Raw genomic sequence first — 16389 nt, 5'->3', positions numbered from 1 at the left:
CAGAGTTTTCATTATGATTAACTACATGCTACGCTGCCACAGTCTCAGAGGAGGGCATGGTGCTGCATTCTACTCAGGTGAAAGGGGAGTTTCGTTTGAGTAACGAATATAGGATCATCTCCCAAGGCCAAGGCCTTACCCCAGCTTCATTTTTACTATTCTTTCAACAAAGCAGAAAATACAAATCTGGATTTCAGGATAGAGACTGAAAGCTGAGAATGATTTATGACTAGAAAACCCTGACAGGGGATATTTTGGGGGTATTATAAGGTGAGCTATTCACAGTAAAACTCCCCAAACTATATACAGATTGGGCTGGAGAAAAACCAACTCCTTTGAGTCACATTTGCCACAAGGGAAAAGAGAAGCCAGACATTATGTGTACCTTTCCATACGCTATTTTGGGATTTTAAGATCCTATTTCTTTTAGTTTAAAAGTTTTTTTTTTAAATAAAAACAACTTTGCTGTTGCATAACTCTTATAATATTAACATAGTCAGACATGGGCTGGTCTGTGACCTGAGGAAATGCAAGGCACTTTGGCAGATAAACAAATAACATCATTCAGAAAATAAGGAGACTTTTCTTGTTTGGTTTGCTACAGCAATTGGGCTTTATAAACAAAATGGAAATGTGTGGCATGATTTGACTCACCGCTTCCTAAACAAGGTTCATTCATGTATTCTACATTGCATTTCTGTATCAATATCAGTTAAAAATGATGTCTAAGTTTGAGTGCATTATGATTTTTAGAAATGCACACCTATCATTTTAAATGCAAAAACTCTCTATGCATTTGCACGTACATTACCACTGTTGTATGTATGTGTAGTAGAAGTCCAATGAGCCATTTGGCAACACAATTACCACACAAAATTGCAGTAACTGTGACCACAAATTAGGCAAGCAAATGAACATGAAATTTTACTTGTGCAGCTCTAAACAAATGGGCCAGTACATCCTACAAATGGATGTAAACACAGATCCAAAAGTCTTCAGACCTTTCAAAGGGAATTTGAAATTCAAATCTAGACCCAGATCTGCATTGGCCCTTGTCCCAGTATTTGGCTGAACCAAAATCCCAGTCTGAATACCCTTCAACTTTGGAGGTTTTGAAAATCCAAACTCATCTCTAAAGTGTTATACAGTGCACTCAGAATAAAGCCCATCACTCGAGACTGAAGGGGTGAATCCTTTAACATTGCTCAGTTACTGCAACTGAAAACTGCAAAATAAACTTATCGTGTACATCAGTGATAGAGGTGTAAATTCCCCAGAGTCTTCCAAGTGTGCTCACATATCCATATTACACACACATGTATTTCTGTCTACAGGGAATTTAGTTGGACCCTCTTTAAAATATATTTACTGACTTAAGTTTATATTGACCACCATACAGCTTATAAACAGCAGAGATTTACCCCTTCAAAGACACCACTCATATTATATTTGTTGTGAGATGTGAATTGTAGCCCCTTTGTACAAATGGGAAACCTGATGATTTAAGTGATTTGCTTACAGTCACACAGTGAATTAGTAACGGAGGTGGGGTAAGAATATCAAGAGCTCCTAGCTCCCATGGCTATGCACAGTGCAGTAGATCACACTAAAAGAATTCGAAACGAATCTGGTATTCCAAGAATGAAGTTGTAACAATTTCTGACACCATTCCACTCTCCTTGGCTTGCACTATTTATATGCAGTATTTGTTGATGTTTTTGTCTTTTTTAATTTGTAGACTTTTAGGGCCAAATTTGTCGTGGGCTTCTGTTTTGGGCACCTGCACATTAGAAAATTACACACCTGGCTGCCTATTGAGTGAAGGCAAATTGTGATGAGTTTTGCACTAAGAAAAATGGAGACACCTGCAAATCTTGTAGGCACCTTTTGGGAGGCCCACAGAAAATCTGGCCCTGTGTAGTAGAAGTGCAAGTTGCATGATACAGTGAATGTCATGGGCAATTTTTGTTTCCCCTTCATCCCAGCAGAGCTTCTCCTAGTCTGGATTTGCAGGTCTTTCTCCCCTCTGGGGGGATAAAGCTGCATCTTTAAAGTTGATTACATACATCTTCCTGCCTAGACAATGCAAGCAACTGCCAGAAAGAAAGTATAAAATAAGCAAATGAATTCACAGGCCCTACTCATTTTGTTTGCTTGAAACGAATCAGCACTCTTGCTTATTTCAGTTCACCACAACCTGAGGGCTGGTCTGTTAATTGTTGCATATTACTTGCCATCTCCCTGTGGAAGTCATTTCAGCTTCCCTCTGAATGAGATGTGTGCGTGTGTGTGCAGTCAACTTTTGAAATAAAGCACTGGTGATTCAGAGAGACGTTCATCAGCCTCTGGTAAAAAATGAGAAAACAGACCTGTGCTGGTTACATTCAATTAGAAGTAAATACAAAGCAGCGTGAGAAATCGCTTCCGCCTACTGCTTCCCTTTTCCTGCTGTACACGAAAAGATAAGAAAACACTTAGAAGCTTTCTCCTAAGTTTACAAGGAGTGGCATAGGATTTCAGCTTCCAGCTCCCTCTAGCTCAAATTGGAGCTGCATGCCTGCTAAATTCCCTGCTCCCCTTTAGACATGGAGAGGGGTTTCCACATGAAACTAATGGCTCTCAACGTTTTTAACATTATGAACTATTTCCCAATCCAAAATTCTTCATCTTCCCTGTGTCTATTAAAATACTCAGCTACATGAAAAGTAACATTAGGACACTACTGAGGAGACAGGGTGAAGATATACTTGTTTAGCTACCTCCTGCTTGCTTCACATTTTCCATCTTGGCTGTTGAATTCATCTCCTGTGAGGAAGAATTTTACATTTGGTGTCTAATCACCTACTAATCATTAATTCTCTTAGACTGCAGTGTTTCCAAGGATGCCTGGAGACCTTTATTCACAAATGTTCCAACCTGAACTGAAAGCCTCATTTTCTTGTCCCATGGAGACCAGGGTATCAGTAGCTGTCACTAAGCACAAAGGCCTCAGCCAGCCACTGTACCATATAACAGTCGGCATGCTTGTTTTAGTTAAAGCAATAAAGGGGAAACTTGTCACATGTTTTCGTTCAATGTAATGTAGTCAGGACGTTCCAAGAGAACACGAGCCAGAGGAACTCTCTTCCCTAGTTCTTTTTGCTACTTACAGAAGCAGCCTAAAAAGGCCTCAGACAATTATCATTTGAACATCTGATTCTGCTAAATGGTGAATTTTTATTATGCTCGTATTTTATGTTTTTTATTTTGATGATATTTTATTAACATTCCAGGGACCTGAATCTCATTTACTCTAATGTCCCCCTAATGAGATTCAGGCCCCAAGTGTTTGGGATTTCTGTTCCCTAAAGAGACAGAACTGGGTTAGGTGAGAGCTTTTAGAAGGGGAGGCAAGAGCGAGTCGCGGTTAGAGCAAGTGATAGAGCATGAGACCCATAGGTTCTCGTCTTGACTCTTTTGGTGCTGACTTACTCTGAGACCTTGGGCAAGGCCCTATGTCTTTCTGTGCCTCCATTTCCTCTCCATTGTGTACATAAACTATCTTGAGACAGTGGTTTCAAGGTATGTTGAACACCTCTAAAGAATGGTGCTATAGAAGCACAGTGTACATTATTATTAACTACATACTGAAATGTGGCACCAATGCACTTCTGTGTAGTTATATTTCACACCTACATGGGGCCATTGGTACTGTTTCAGAGGGAAAAAATGCTTTTTGCTGTTGCTAGCATGTGATTCTCTCCTTTTCCAAGCACTGGTTAAGTTAAAACATAATCTTCTCAAGCAGATCATATAGTGTTTGGTTACCATTGAACAAAACAAACAAGACAGATAACTGTAGGAGTTGATCAACACAAATGGACTTTTTAAAGGGAAAGTTACTGAGGAACAGACTAAAATGGAACAGGGTAGATGATTCCTATATAAAGAGCCATGTGTAGCAGCTGGTTATGGGTTTGCAGGTGTATTAATAGGTGATATATATGGGTATTGTTTTACAGTGATGGATAAGATTTATTATACTTGTGTGGAAATGTGAATTTACTTAATGTTAAGAAGGATAAACTGAATAGTTTAAGGCAGTGGTTCCCAAACTTGTTCCGCTGCTTGTGCAGGTAAAGCCCCTGGTGGGCCAGGCTGGTTTGTTTACCTGCTGCGTCTGTAGGTTCGGCCAATAGCGGCTCTCAGTGGCCACGGTTCGCTGCTTCAGGCCAAGGGGGGCTGCTGGAAGCAGCAGCCAGTACATCCTTTGGCCCGTGCCGCTTCCAGCAGCTCCCCATTGGCCTGGAGCAGAGAACTGTGGCCACTGGGAGCCGCGATCGGCCGAACCTATGGACGCGGCAGATAAACAAACCGGCCCGGCCCGCCAGGGGCTTTCCCTGAACAAGCAGCGGAACAAGTTTGGGAACCACTGATTTACGGGATTCTATTTTCTGTTCATGTATGTTAATGACAAAAATAAAAAGTTTAAACAACAACATACGCATCCTCTATGTCTCAAGTAAAACACAAAGGGTCTAATTCACCACTGGAGAGAAAAACACAGTAAGCAGGTATAAATATACAGCACATGAAAAGATGGGAGTTGCCTTACCAAGTGGGGGGTCAGTGCTAATGAGGCCAATTCAATTAGTGTGGATGTGGCCCACTCCCAACAGAATATCTGTTGGTATTCACCCCTTCTTGTCTACTGTTGGGAATGGGCCACATCCACCTTAACTGAATTGGCCTCGTTAGCACTGACCCCCCCACTTGGTACGGCAACTCCCATCTTTTCATGTGCTGTATATTTATACCTGCTTACTGTGTTTTTCACTCCATGCATCTGACGAAGTGGGTTATAGCCCACGAAAGCTTATGCCCAGATAAATTTGTTAGTCTCTAAAGTGCCACAAGGATTCCTCGTTGTTTTTAATGATGCTTCAGATTCCAAATCCAATATACATTCTCCAAAATAGTTACTTCGTTTATAACCGTTTATACAGCCCCCAGAGACTCTGCTGTGTAATTTAGACATAGCACAGTGAGCGAGAGTAACAAACAGAGTGGAAATGGGGTGAGGAAGGATGTAAGTTGCAGTGATAAAATCTCAGAGTTACTCAGCTTTGCTACATGCACATCACAGTAATTCAGTTACATTTGATCCCCCACCCCCCCCAAAAAAAAAAATTAACACATGCATTGCAGGTGACAGAAGCAGCAGGGGGCTTCATGAAATGGGGACCGAGATTTCTTGGAAAAGTGTGATGAAACGCTTATGCCGCTAAGTTGACTAATAACGCGAGAAACTCAGCAAAAACTCCACTGTGCAGCCCTCCATTCCCTACCTCCCTGTGGTTTCACACAGTACCTGCTAGCAAAACACAGTAGCATTGCTGAGCCCTCAAGCCATCTATTCCATAGTCGTTTGGGTGAGCACTGTCTGACTTTCAAAAGGGCCCAGACACCTAGTGCCTATTCATTTCAATAAGATTTAGGCACCAAAGACACTTAATCTGTCTGTTTCCCATCTGTTAAATGGAATAATAGTATTTCCCAATGAAGTGAGGTGCCCAGATACTACATTAATAAATACACATAATTACCCAACACAGATGGGTTTTAAAACTAGAAGGGACCACTATGATCATCTGGCTTGACCTTCTGCATAAACTGGAGCAAAGAACCTAATTCAGTCATTTCTATTCAAAACCATCATTTTTGTTTGAGCTAAAGCTTATCAATTAAAATGTTATCCAGTCTCAATGTAAAGCCTTCAAGTGATGGAGCATCCATGTCTCTAGGGGAATTGTTCCAGTGGTTAATTACCCTCACAGTTATTAAAAGAAGCACAGATTGCTGGATAAGCCTGCACGTCTCCTCTTCCTTCAATTTTGCCTTATTATCAGGGGTTATACCTGACATTCCCTATTAACCAGTCTGGTTTCAGATGTCCATATAAACCAGCTGCAGGTTCCTCTAGGTTTACAGGAACTACATTTCATTTATCTAGTAATTTCATTTTCTCTTTAGCTCCAGTGAACCTTTAGTCTGTTACTTCCTCAAAGTAGGGAAATGTTAAGTGTTTGGCAAACTTCTAATGATACAGCACTGTGTAACTGTAAGGACAATTGACTGATCTGCCCTAATATTTGGCAAGGTTCTTTTAAAGAGAATTTTTCAAATTAGCCAAAAATATAGGCCCCTGTTTTCAGAACTGCATAGCTATCACTGCAATTTGCACACATAATTGAGGTAGACCTACCCACAAAACTGTCCGTTTAGTGTCTACTTGGTCATTTACATGCACAATTATCACAGTTGCACAAACTACCCTAGTAATTTTGCACTTAGATTAGGCATGAAATGTATGTTCAGTTTGACATGTGCTGTTCTGAATATCTGGGTCATAATCTTTACAAGAAAGTCTGAGAAGAGGATCGGAGTGTGAACAAGGTTATTGCTTGCTAGGAAGGGGAAGTAGGTGGGTTGGACACAGCAGGAGTCTGCTTCACTGAGTTCAGCACAGTCTGTACAGACAAAATGCTAAGCAAGGAGCAAACACACAAAACTTGATTCTGGAACCCGTGCGACATTTCAACCAGTACCACGCTGGAGCTACAGCACTGCAGCTTCGCTGTTGGAATGCTTCAGTGTAGACACCACCTATGCTGAGAGGAGGGCTTCTCCCAAGAAGAGGCAGTAGGTAGGTCAATGGAAGAATTCTTCCGCTGACCTAGCACTGTCTATACTGGGGGTTAAGGTTGATATAACCGCATTGCTCAGGAATGTGGGTTTTTCACACCCCTGAGAAATGTAACCATCCTGATGAAAGTTCTTAGTGTAGATGAGGCCTTAGTGGTACTTAGCCAACTAGTCTCATTTAAATCAATATAAAAGAAGTAAGAGAGCTCTCCTGACAACAAAATAAAACCACCCCTAATGAGGGGCGGTAGTTTCGTCACCAGGAGAGCATCTCCCACCGACAAAACGCTGTCATTAAAACAAAAAAGCTTTTTGTCGTTAAAACTTTTGTCGTTTTTTCACACCCCGAGCAGCAAAAATTTTAACCACGAAAATGCAGTGTAGACATAGCCTTAGTCCCACTCAGTGTGTGTTTGGGTTGCAGTATCAAGCCCATAATCTCGTGTTACGTTTGCATTTGATGGTCTGGTTTTACTAATAACCCTAAAAGTACTAGCTGAACATTAAACGTTACATATATGTAAAAGTCAGAGCCCTACAGGGAAGTCTGAGCTAGAAAACAATGTCCCCTTTGACTTGAAACCACAAGAGAACACCCACAGAAGAATGCTTGATTCAAAGAGGAAAGCAAAAAGTAAGTCTGTTATTATAAAACAAACTCCTCTGTGTTTCATTAATAGCTGGAAAGTTGTAGCTTCTTTGACTTAATTAAAAAAGCAAGAGTCACAATGATCACTAAAGAGTTAAGAACAGGGGATAGGAGAGAAGAAAATTTGGTGAGCTTGGTTGATTGAATGAGTCCCTTTTAAACGTCACTTCTCTCTCTTTGAATACAGGAGAAGATCTCCACATCAGCATGCAGCACACTACAGACTAGCCGAGGTAATGTCAAATATTGCATGTCTCTCATGCCGTTCATCTCAGGATCTGATACTTTGCAGACATTAAGGCCTGGTCTACACTTGAAAGTTGTACCAGTATGTTGGTTAGGGGTGTGATTTTTTACCACTATCACTATACCGGTACAAGCCTAGTGTGGAAGCAGTTATACTAGTATAAAGGTGCCTTATAGCTTATACCTTTCCTGTATGGCAATAGTTACACCTTAAAGAAGCACCTTTATGATATAACTGCATCCGTACTGGGGTGGGTGGGGGTGGGCTACTGTTTTAGATACACTAGTACAAATTTTTACGACCGAAAAGGCCTCATCCTCATGGCATTCAAGCAAAGTAGGTCGTATTATTATAGTCATTGTATGGATGGGTGTAAACTGAGGCCCAGAGTGGTGAAGTCATTTGCCTGAGGACACACAGGCCTGGTCTACACTGCGGGGGGAATCGATCTAAGATACGCAACTTCAGCTACGAGAATAGCGTAGCTGAAGTCGACGTATCTGAGATTGACTTAGAATCACTTACTTCACGTCTTCGCGGCACAGGATCAACGGCCGCCGCTCCCCCATCGACTCCGCTTCCGCCTCTCGCCGTGGTGGAGTTCCGGAGTCGACGGCAGAACGATCGGGGATCAATTTATTGCGTCTACACTAGGCACGATAAATCGATCCCCGATAGATCGATCACTATCCGCCGATCTGGCAGGTAGTGTAGACATGGCCACAGTGAGTCCGTGGCAGATCCAGGAAGAGAACACAGGCCTCCTGCCTATCTCCCAGTAATTTGCTGTAAGCCCTGGCATTTTCAAAGGTCCCTAAATTACTAGTGCTCTTAAATCACTTAGGTGCTTTTGAAAATCCCACTCTAAGACCACACTCAGTTGACCAGATCAACTTAGACTGGGGGGGGAGGGGGGGCGCAAAACTAGTCTTTGATGAAAAGTCATGACAGAATAACAGAGAATAATCACTTTCTCTTTAACAGTGAGAGAGAGATGCAAAATAACACAGCGCTTTTCATCCAAAAACATCCCAATCCTTTGCAAAGGTACGTAAGCAACAGGTTGGAGGAGGAGTGTGTTGAAATAGGACCAAAGAGCTACAAGATGCCAGGGTTGTGAAAGTTCCTTTTAAATAGTTATTGCTTACAAATCCTTTGAGTTGAGAGGCTCTATATAAATGTGAGATTTACACCTGGAATCCACCATATCTAGGTAATAACAATAGCTAATCGCATGAATTCAGCTTACAGTTCTTCTGCAAGGAAATAATGCCAATGGGTGAGGAACATTATTTTGGTAAAAATACAATTCTGAAAAGTAACTCAAGTTTTTGTGTTAAAAACCAAATATAGATTCCTTACTATTACTTTTCTTTAAAAATTTCCCCAAGTTTGAGCTTAAATTGTACATGCCTTGTACTGTTCCTGCTGTGCTATTCACATGCATAATCCCCAATGAAAGAGTTATGGTTTATGTATTACTCCCCACTCTTCAAAGCTATTATTTCCAGCATGCTTTAGAGCGTGGGCCAGAATGTCATATAAGTCAGATGCAAAATTTGCTTGTCTAATTTACACACATGTAAACAGAGTAACTGTGCCTCACTAATTAACCACATGCAAGCACAATTATCCAAATTATATGTGCAATCTTTGCAGAAATTAACTGCAACATAACATGCCTAACTTGGTTAAAAATCTGTCCTTTTGCCCATTACTAAAAGGCAGTCACCTCTGGGGAAGAGCAGGGTGCCTGTTTAACCGCTCACAGAAACATTACACAACTGTTTAGGATATCATATTGAGTCAAAAAGTAAAACTGTTTTAACTTTTCAAATAAATTCAGCCTTCTGCAAAGACAATTTGGCACAAAGCCAAGGGGCTGCTCAAACTCTATCTAGGTCCTCAAATTAGGACTTAATGGGACTGAGGTTGTCCATAGGCTCTTGGGCTGGTCCAAGGTGAATTTCACCTTCATTTAGCTTCTAATTTTTGAACTGAAGAGGTATTTCCTGCGCAAAACATTCTTAATCAAACAGATACAACCTCTTTACTGAATACAAAGAAAATCTCTTTGCCTGGGTTCACCTCCCTTTTTTTTCCTGACTCAGATTTCACACATACAAATATAGGATTTCAACAGTTTCCTGTGGGCGCTAGGAAAAAAAGAGAGGCCCAGCTAGCAGTACTCACACTCCAATCCTACTGCACACCCAGTTCCCTCAGGCAACTCTGAATTAAGCAATGTCAGTACTTCAGCATTGTTAGCCACTCAGGTTGGGGTGGGAGTTTTCAGAGGAGCTTGAGCAGATCAAGGTTCAGGTCTTGATCCCTGTGTCATGCTTGGGCAAGTCATTTATATCTGTTTTAACCTCATTTCCCAATCTGTAAAATGGGGGTAATAATATTTCCACTCTCTGCCACCTTTTCTCTGTCTTGTCTATTTATACTGTAAGCTCTTCATGGCAGGGACTATCTCTTACTTTGTGTCTGGACGGCATCTAGCATAACCAGAGGCCTGATCTTGGGTGGGGTCTCTAGACTGGGGCTATGTAATGTAAAATATTATCCTCCCCCACCCCATTTCTTGGCCTTCCAATGCCAGTAAGCCTGATGGGAGCTTGCAAGGAGGAAACTGAAGGTGTCTGCAACTTCCTCTTTGCATAATCAGTGACCATGCCAAACCAATAAGAATATAGCGTCATGTTAGCACCATTTGTTTTTTCCTGACACACAGGCTCCTGTTGCTGTTGTCAGAGATCTAACGCAATGTAAAACACAAAAGCAAATGTCCCAGATCAGTGGTTTTCAACCTGTGGTCCGCAGACCCCTGGGGGTCTGCAGTCTATGTCTAAGATTTCCAAAGGAGTCCGCACCTCCTTTTGAAATTTTGTAGGGGTCTGCAAATGAAAAAAGGTTGAAAACCACTGCCCTAGTTCAATATGGCTTGTCCTGTCAGTGGCTCTAGCCTTAACAAGCGGTTCATTGTTCTGCCACTCTTGGGAGCACGGCCGCGGTGCAGGCTCCCCGGTGCAGCACTCCAAACGTTCCGCACTGAACACATGAAGAAGAGGAAGCAGCCTCAGAATGATCAACCGCAAGATAAAGCTGAAAGGATATGAGATCTGCCGGCTCATAAAAAAACCCCAAAAACAGCAGCTTGCATGCAAAACACAGATTTAAGGGGAAAAAAATGTAGGCCAACACCATGCCATAAAAATTAATCAATATAATAGAGGGAAATTTTTCTCCTTACAAAGAATTTGTGGGATAATGCAGGCACACACATGATCTCTCTTAACCTATGTCAGAAGGATTTTTAAAAGAGGGATTATTTCAGAGAGGGGGTAGTTGAAATGGTGGAATCAGCTTCCATAGACATTAACGGTGGAATCAAATAGGATGAATGGGACAAATTCATCCCTCATGTAACTCTGCTGAAAACAATGGAGTTCCTACAGGAGGGGTGAGTTTGGCACATTGTAGATAAACACCATTTGGACAGCAATAACGAGAACTATACAGAATCAGACTTAGAAAAGCTAGTACAGGGAGGTGCTAGCGAAAACCTTCCAAGGAAACCCAACGACATGCTTTATGATCTGACAAACATAGGTGGTTGTGAGTCTGTAGTTTCAAGTTATCTGACTGCTGGACAACTGCAGCCCCATCAACACTGTGCAGGCAGCATCAGCTTCCTATTTTGAGTCTTAAAAGGAAAAGAACTTGCTGAACATTAATTTTCATTAGTTAATAGACCATTCCCAGCCACTTGCTAAAAGGCTCCTGTATATTTTCAGCAATACAGTCTTTACTGCTTATAATCATAACAACCACCACCACCACTCGCCTGCTTTATTTCTTTCACTTCTGTACAATTTAAACTAAAAAGGAGTGAATACAAAAGTTGAAAGGTACTGAGGGATAGAAATAAAAATCAGCACCAAGCAAATTTTATTACCTAAAAGCTTTGGATTTTACTAGCCTGCTCTGGTTTCAGATGTCATAAACCATACAGGTGTAATTCTGTCATATTGCTCTGTACCCATATGAACCTTATTATGTTAGACTGAACTGAAATCCAGTGAATATTTCCAAGTTTATAATAAATCCTCATAAAGAAACTGACCATATTTTCTCCATATACATGCACATCTGTTCAGAAGCACATCTGTTTAGGAGAGTATAACATTCATTTTTTGAATTTACAGTTCAGTAACCTTAAGTCTGACTGTAAAATTATGATAAAACTAGGAATATCTGTTCCTGTCTCCACCAGGAAATGTAAATCCCTCCTTGACTGCTATCGATTAGAGGAAAGAAGTGAAGCACTGTTATTTTCCCCCACCTCTATCCCTTCATGTCATAAGAATCTCCTTCACTGTGATAAACATCTTACTGGTGGGCATTATCTTGGGAAGGTAAATGATACCAACCTGTAAGCAACATAAGGAATGAGTAAGTGCTGACTGGTCATATATCATAGAGCCAAATTAGCTTGTAGATGCTAAGTCCTCATTTAGACCAGTATAAATGTGAAGTTCTTCCATTGATTTCAGTGCATTTACACCAGTGTAACTCAGAGCAGAATTTGTGTCTGATCATTGATGTTTGGGTCAGACTCCAATGCACATGAACCATAAATTGTATAAAAAAATCCCACTGTTTCTGTGATTACACCATCCCAATTCACACGTGAGGTCCTGCCCTAAACTCACTTACCCTTTCTCTACAGACTAATGCACCCAATAAACATGTCTTCTCTCTATTTATAACTTTATAGCAGGCGATCAAACTTCTCCTTGAAACCAGTCCCAGGACTGTGTACTTAAATTGTCCCCCTGTCCCTGTATCACACCCCAACTGTTGCTGGTGTATGTATTTCCTATTGGGGTCATATAATCCAGGAAAAGGAAAAAAGGAATTGTTACAACAGATGACAACTGGAGCTGCTTGCAAAGTATTAAATAAAGACATGATTCAGCATCTGCTCAGTGAATTAAATATATCCCAGGCAAAACATTAAAATGCATATGCTGAGGGATTAAACTAGGGAGAAATTAATTTGTCCCAGCTAATTTCAAACCCACTGCTCAACTGATAGTAGGGTTTGCTATCCACCTAGGAGAGACTTTGTAAAAGGAAGGCAGAGACAGAAGAAAATTAAATAGAAGAAAATAGGGTGAAATAGTTGAAAAAAGAGAGGAGCAAAGGGAAAAGCAAACAGAGAGATTATGAAAAAAATGAACAAGCAAGAGAGAAATTCTAAAAAGTAACAGAAAAAGGAAGCCTAGTGTTTATAGTGCCGTATACAAGACACCAGCCTGTGTTAGTCAAGCTTTTTTGGGAGGGTGGGGGGTCTTGCAACCCCTCTATATAGCACAGGCTTCTCTTTAGGTAGAAAAACATGAGGCCAGCTTCTCCTCTCCTTTGCATGGATGAGACCCAAGGAGTTATAATGATGTAAGCAAGAGGTTTTAAAAGTCTTTTAATCACAGATCAGGGCAGGGAAGAGTTTACATTACAGGGCAAAAAAGATTTGGGAACTCAAACTAGTTTGGAAAATTAATTTAAAAAAATAGTTTTAAGTGGTTTGCAAAACCTCAACCCTCACCCCCAGAGGATCATCCAGTTCTGTCTTAAATTAACTCACATGAGTTACGGGGAGTGTATTATTAACTCTTTGGAAACTGTAGCTGAATGTACACACTGCCCCAATCCAACTCTCATTAAAGTGATAGGGAGTGGTTGCTGTCTGTTCTTTCACTGTACTGGAAGCTGGATGAGCCCTTAGCATTTATTATCTGGCATAAAAAGACTCTCTGGGTTAGATGCATTCAGAAGTATGCTTGGCACCCTCTAGTTGGCAGGAATGTAATCTGCATAGCCCATGTAATCCAGTGAGAGAGAAAGGCAAAGTGGCTCAGAGACATTGAGATCTGCTGTGAACATTCACTGGAAACCCCAGCGTGAACCCAACCTTGAACTGATTTTTGAGATTGAAAAATGGGGTCGGTATTTATTTCACAAAATAATAACTATCACAAAAGGCCTGAGATGAAACAAAAAGAGCCTGTTTTGAGAGTTAAACTGGCTTAGTTGGAAGTAGGAATTGTTGGACATCTCATGACAGAGAGAGAGGAGAGTTCTAATGTGATTTCTAATCCAGAAAAGTTGGCATAAACTTTGGCCTCTGACAGGTTTCAGAGTAACAGCTGTGTTAGTCTGTATTCACAAAAAGAAAAGGAGTACTTGTGGCACCTTAGAGACTAACCAATTTATTTGAGCATAAGCTTTCATGAGCTACAGCTCACTTCATCGGATGTATTTTCCACAGTATGCATCCGATGAAGTGAGCTGTAGCTCACGAAAGCTTATGCTCAGATAAACTGGTTAGTCTCTAAGGTGCCACAAGTACTCCTTTTCTTTTTGGCCTATGAGGTTTTCACAAACAAATCTCCAAACTTTTTGAAGTTCACCATTGCTCAACTTCAGAGACTTCACACATGGTGGTGAGTGCAAACATGTTGCTGCTTTGCATTTATGTTTGCAACTGTCCCCCCATAGGGCTATCTCCATAAAAAATGAATTGACATGCTTCCCTACTTCCCACTCCCCAACCATCTGCACATTTCATTAATTCTAAAATCTCTTACCTGGACCACAGGATGGCCCCCCGTTGGTGCTTTGACTGCCCCTCGACTCCCCTCTGTCTCATAGTGTGCCCGATGGTGAGGTTTTGGCTGCACTTCAATGCGCAATTCATAAGAGCCAGACTGATTGGAGAGTGGCCACTCAAGAGGTGGGAGGGATGCAACAGGTACGCTGGACAGGAAAAGATCAGGCAGTTTGAAAAACTCTATGAGATGTAGGTGTGATGCTGGCAACTTAATCAACTAACCCATAACATCTTAACTCTGAAACTTAACAAGAGGCATTGCAGTTGCAATCAGGACAATTCACTTGTGTGTGAATATCAAAGAGAGGTAAGTAGATCAGCAATCACTAACCCATTCATCTTTAGTAAAAGGAATCAAGGGAGATACTTAAATGTATTTGACTGTATACCTACATCCTGTAGAAGTTTCCAATGTAACCAAATCAGCTTGTAGATGCTAAGTCCCTTTCATGTCTTAATTGCCTTTACACTGTGTATGCAAATGTGTTCAGTCAACATTAAGATCAAAGATGTGAGACACTGCATAAAACTAGGTTTCAGAGTAACAGCCGTGTTAGTCTGTATTCACAAAAAGAAAAGGAGTACTTGTGGCACCTTAGAGACTAACCAATTTATTTGAGAAAGAGTTGTCACTTTGGATGGGCTATCACCAGCAGGAGAGTGAATTTGTGTGGGGGGGTGGAGGGTGAGAAAACCTGGATTTGTGCTGGAAATGGCCTAACCTGATGATCACTTTAGATAAGCTATTACCAGCAGGACAGTGGGGTGGGAGGAGGTATTGTTTCATATTCTCTGTGTATATATAAAGTCTGCTGCAGTTTCCACGGTATGCATCCGATGAAGTGAGCTATAGCTCACGAAAGCTCATGCTCAAATAAATTGGTTAGTCTCTAAGGTGCCACAAGTACTCCTTTTCTTTTTGCATAAAACTAATAATATTACATGTACTGTCTTCATCTTATCTACCCCTGTAATAATGAATGACAGGCAGTTGCCTTATGTAAATCAGTGTAACTGGGTTACCTGTGTATGCTTAAGAAATAGAATGTTAATTTCCAAGTGATGGGTCAGTGTGTACTCAACAAAGAAGAATCCGCAGTCACATGCTGCACTCATCACACTTGACAGCCTGTTTCAGTTATAAAAGAGAAAGCTCAGGCCTGATCCTGCCATATCTAGTCTGCTGAACTTTTAACAGGGAAAGTTTAAGCCGGGGGACTGAGATCTCCAAGTTGTTACTTGGAATACCCTAGAAAATGCATGGAAAGGCTCTCACAGACTCTACATCTAAGCTGCCTTTTGGGATCTAACCTTTTGGGATGATTCCTGAGAGACTTGTGTACATGCCAGCAGATTCACCATCATGGCTACAACTCTGATCTAAGGACTGTGCAATCATTTGTAATGTATATGATCCTTTTCACCATTTAATAACGCTCTTCTTTTCTTTTTTATTATTAATAAATCTTTAGTTTACTGAGGATTGGCTGACAACATGATATTTGGGTTAGATCTAAAATATCTACTGACCTGGGGGTAAGTGTCTGACCCTTTGGGAATGGTAGAACCTCATGTATGGTGAATTGGATTTTCAGTAACCTCTCATCATAAAGGCAGTTGTCTGGATGGTGAACTGGGGGCTCGAATGCCTAATGGGGACTATGTTTTGGCTTCTTGTTACCCAGGGTGATACTACGGAAGCTCATTTTGTTACTGGTTTGGTAAATCTAATCATAGAATAAACCACCAGTTTTGGGGGGGTGTCTCCCCTGTTTCTTGCCGTCTGCCCTGAGTGTGGCCCTTTCAGTTGTGATCCATTTTAGGCACCGGTCACAGTAGGCACTCATAAAAATACTTGTAAACACTTCCCCTCCCTAGGGCTAAGGTGCTGTGGGTGAACTCCTGGCCCCACTGAAGTCATTGGGAATTTTTCCATTAACTTCAATGGGGTCAGGACTTTACCTTGTATTCTTAATTATAAATGCCACCAAAATCCAGGATTAGCAAATCTTTCTGTAAATCACACTCTAAGCAGAGACACGGTAGCTTACTAATAAAATAGTTTAATGGCAAGTGTGCACTTATATCTGATCTTTGCCATGCACCTTAGATTTTGCTCATTCACTGTGA

General features: G+C 41.1%; 1 protein-coding gene across 1 annotated transcript in view; it reads right to left on the bottom strand.

The window, feature by feature from the left end:
* Window positions 1–16389, bottom strand: part of NFATC2 (nuclear factor of activated T cells 2) — a 113698-nt gene that overhangs the window by 83818 nt on the left and 13491 nt on the right. Inside the window, exon 3 of the mRNA XM_077832278.1 lies at window positions 14237–14405. Within this exon, the coding sequence (XP_077688404.1) occupies window positions 14237–14405 (169 nt within the window). The remainder of the gene's footprint in view (window positions 1–14236; window positions 14406–16389) is intronic.

This window comes from Eretmochelys imbricata, chromosome 13 (assembly GCF_965152235.1).
Source record: "Eretmochelys imbricata isolate rEreImb1 chromosome 13, rEreImb1.hap1, whole genome shotgun sequence".
NCBI classification, from domain to species: Eukaryota; Metazoa; Chordata; order Testudines; family Cheloniidae; genus Eretmochelys; species Eretmochelys imbricata.
This window is presented reverse-complemented; position numbering and strand designations above follow the sequence as displayed.